Source organism: Notothenia coriiceps, unplaced genomic scaffold (genome assembly GCF_000735185.1).
Source record: "Notothenia coriiceps isolate Sejong01 unplaced genomic scaffold, NC01 NC01_scaffold00037246, whole genome shotgun sequence".
NCBI classification, from domain to species: domain Eukaryota; kingdom Metazoa; phylum Chordata; class Actinopteri; order Perciformes; family Nototheniidae; genus Notothenia; species Notothenia coriiceps.
Window position 1 is genome coordinate 8,451,302 of NW_011369947.1, and position 4,221 is coordinate 8,455,522.

General features: G+C 40.7%; 1 protein-coding gene across 1 annotated transcript in view; it reads left to right on the top strand.

Annotated features, from left to right (window-relative positions):
• Positions 1-2,787, top strand: part of LOC104965709 (V-type proton ATPase 116 kDa subunit a isoform 1-like) — a 23,567-nt gene extending 20,780 nt beyond the window's left edge. Inside the window, exons 15-16 of the mRNA XM_010794715.1 lie at positions 1,840-1,958; positions 2,502-2,787. Of these exons, the coding sequence (XP_010793017.1) occupies positions 1,840-1,958; positions 2,502-2,772 (390 nt within the window). The 3' untranslated portion in view covers positions 2,773-2,787. The remainder of the gene's footprint in view (positions 1-1,839; positions 1,959-2,501) is intronic.
• The last annotated feature ends 1,434 nt before the right edge of the window (positions 2,788-4,221 follow it).

Below are 4,221 nucleotides of genomic sequence, written 5' to 3' on the forward strand. Positions count from 1 at the left end.
TAATCATTTTCGGCCTTTCGGCATTCGGTTTTCGGCCAACTGTTTCCTATTTTCGGTATCGGTTTCGGCCAAGAATTTCCCATTCGGTGCACCCCTAGTTATTATTGCTGGCAAACAAGCCCAGGGGTCTCACTGATATTTCAGTTATATCAATATGTGTACAGTGGTCCTAATTTGTTTTAATTGTATCCTGGTTTTAAACTGTGTTAATATGTTTTGGATGCATATTGGTATTTCTTCAGGCTGTTAAATACAATTAACCTCTGTTGCCACCTGCTGGTGAGTAAATATTAAAATCAGCTAAAATGTACAACCGGTCCGCAAATCTTTTTTAATGTCTCTGCCGGTCCTTGGCACAATAAAGGTTGGGAACCCCTGCTCTACAGTACAGGGTAGCTCTGAGTGTTAGCGAGGCTTGCTAATGTATACAGAGACGAGATTACGTCCAAAACACTTCAGGCATTGTTTCTGATAGCAACTTTCTGTGGGTCCGCTGACGATTTGACGTCAGATCGTAAGCAAATCTGTATCCGCTCGTTGTACACCTGTTTTAAAAAGATTTGGGTACGGAGGAAAAGAGAGAGGGTTTTATTTTCTGACGCTGCGTGAGTTCCCCGACGCACCAGGGACACATATTTATGTATAAAAGACATCACAAAGTGCATTTTGCATGATAGGTCCCCTTTAAGTTTTGATACATTTTCAAGCCGTTTCCTTTTTTATAATGGGTGTCTATGGGACGACTCTTCAAATCCTCTTTTACCTACACCGTGTGGAAAATACTATTCCTTCCACATTCTTTCTGCTAGAGACTTCATTAAAATCGTATTCAGATTTTTGATATCTTTTACAATTTTTGAGATATTTAACTTCCTTTGGAGCTTGGTAAAGAGGTATGTATTGCGCAGCTCGTTAAGGCTTGAGTGCTTGATGTCACAGCTAGAGTGGAGGAGAGCTTGAAATTCGCCATCATATTTTTTTTTTAAACCTGCCATAATTCCCAAACCCTACGCTCCTTGGAAATAATTGTTCATGAAAAATGTAGGAAAACCTATCCTACGTTGAAAAATAAAATAAAACATAAAACAAAATGCCTCTTGAGGGCATGAAGAGACAAACATTTGTCAAAAAGTCCACCATGCTCCCAATAGACTCCCATGTTAAATTTTGTCCGGATCTTTCTTCAGACCAGAAAGAAGTACACTTTAAACAAACTGCTCCCATCTCCACATTTTACACACAAAACTCCCCAAAAAAACATATTTCAGTTCATTAGCGTTCGCTGATGCTCACTTTCTGGTCATTTTTTTATAGGAGCCATAGTTTTTGAACAGGTGGCAAAATTGTCAGATATGACCCTCAATGCATTTTTAATCGGACTCAGTGCTGCAGTTGGTTACCATGGTGTTGCTGGGCAGATTGGGGACACTGCATATCTCTACCACACACACACACACACACACACACACACACACACACACACACACACACACACACACAAACACACTGTAGTTTATTTATAAGCAATATAACCCTCATACCACATTCACCATCCTGCTGCCCCTAATAGTCACTAGAACACTACATTTGGATCAATCTTCCACTATTTCCTTTTTTATTTATTGCCTTTTATATTGAGCTTTTTGATCAAATGAAACTATACCTTTCTGTGAGCTGAATGATTAAACAAAAAATAATTACCACAAAGGAGAATAATATAGAGTTTATAAAATTGATTTCGTTTTTTGAAAGTGCACCCTTCTTCATGTAAAGAAAGATCAGAACAGTCTCAGCTTTGTTAGTTCTCAAACATTTTACCTTTTAATATAATCACTGCAGATCTGGAACCTTGCCACCAACAAGCTGACCTTCCTCAACTCCTTCAAGATGAAGATGTCTGTGATCGTGGGCGTCACCCACATGCTGTTTGGAGTGTCTCTCAGTCTCTTCAACCACCTGTAAGTATTACACTCCACAGCAAGGCTGAAGATTGCCATTTGAACTATTAGTCTTACTCAGTTTTCATAGTAAAATCATTATGAGCTAAAGGGTCTGTACTTGATCTGATTGGCCACACTCAAAGGCGTAACACAAAGCCTATGAAAGGGACGTGATGTAATAATCATACTTGAAGATAATGTTGCACACTTCTGGACAGTCTTTTGCAAATTCAAACCCAGGGAAGTCAAACTGTCAAGCAAATGATATAGATACATTAATGAATTTCATTAATGAAGAAAATGTTTCAATATTTAAAAAAGTTAGTAACTGGTGGTTTCCGGTGGACAATGCCAGTGCTTTCTTATTTCCACACGTTTACCAGCTGGGTACAATGTTTATATGAAGAACACAGGAGCCTGGGAACATAGTATATGGGAACATAGTGATATCCTCAGTTACACTATTCAATAAATGCTACAGCACATTTTCAATCGCCGACATAGCGTCTCTATTATCCCATTAGCTTTGTCTGTGTTGTTAACTGATTGACTGTGCTGCAGGTACTTCAAGAAGCCTCTGAACATCTTCCTGGGCTTCATCCCTGAGATCGTCTTCATGGCCAGCCTGTTCGGATACCTCGCCCTGCTGGTGTTCTACAAGTGGACAGCCTACGATGCCTTCACCTCCAAGGACGCGCCCAGCCTGCTCATCCACTTCATCAACATGTGTCTCTTCAACTACAATGACCCCACTAACAAACCCCTCTACAGGGGGCAGGTACTCCCCCCTCATCCTCCCCTCTGCCTTTCCCAGTTTCATGACCTTCCCTAACTAATGTGGTGGCACATTGGTAGAGAGGTGGACATTATATATTTCACCTTTTCTTCTAGTCAGAGTTGTCTCGTTTACAGAACTCAGGGTTCGTACGGGTGCTTGAAATCCTTGAAAATGCTTGAAATTTGACGTGGTGTTTTCAAGGTTGGGAAAGTGCTTGAATTTTGGGAATGGTGCTTGAATTTGGGATAAAGTGCTTGAAAATGTAAATGATTTACTTCGCTTTTTAGATTAAAAGAAAATAAAGAAGTCGGAGCGAGCTTAATTGCTTCGCTTTTACATAAAACAGCTCCACTCCGGCCTTCCCGCGCTCTTCGCGTGACCTGCAAGTGTTTTTGTTAGGTGTGTGACCTGTGCATTCTGATGAGAGTGATAGATGACAGTATGCCAGGAGGTTGCAGTTTCAACAAGCGTTGGCTAGCAGAAGACAAATACAATCCATGGCTAAGACGAGGGTCAAGCCCACAAGTAGCCTCCTGCAAAGTTTGCAAAAAATAACGATGGGAGAGTCGGCACTGACGAGCCACATGAAAGGTACGCTGTAGTAGAGCATTTTAGATTAGGCTAACGTTGCATGTTACGTTTGTTTAAGCTAACGTTAGCAAGCTGAATAGCGAACTCGATGAGGGATAATAATTGCAGGGGACAATCATTTCAGAGGAGCGTACCTAGGTTATGTGCGTTACAGTCGCCATTCTGTGGTGTTCAGAGGATGAAGCACTCACTTGTAATTCAACCCAGTAATTCTCACGGCATTTCGTGTTATAGTCACGAAATATAATCTATTGATTCGACACAGAACGATTTTAAAAGCAATGTATTTCTACTGCTAGTATGTTTCGTGCCTAAACCAAATGTGACTTGCTCTATCGAAATCTGTCACATTGACCCGAAGACACATTTTCGTTTGTATTACTGGCCTGGGGGAAGCTCGCGAGTGTGTGTGTGTTTGTGTATTTTTGCGTTTGTGTGTATTGTGTTCGTGTACCGGGGAAACACTCACAAGAAACACCGGCTGTTGTTACGCTTGCTGTGACGTTAAATTACTCCGTTCTCCGCTTTTAATTATGCCTTTACAAGCTTCAAAGTTGTATTTATCATCGGAATTTTCCGAAACAAGTTTAATATTCTTTTGATCGCATAGGGATGAAACGTATACCAATAGAATCTGTTGAACTCTCAGCTTTTCATATGATATACAGGGCTCGACATTATAAATGGCCCGCTGTCCCGGAAGCACTATTTAGACACCCCGGCAAGCATAACGTAATTTCAATTTGCCACTAAAAAGATATTGCTTAAAAAAAAAAATTGTCCTGTGGTATTGGTATTTTGAAAAGCAATTTTGTTCAATTGTTTCGCTTATTAACACTACAACATAGCGTTTCGTGAGGCGGTTGTCGTTGTTGGGTGAAAAGCAAACAGCTGTTTGCTGCGGAGCGCAGC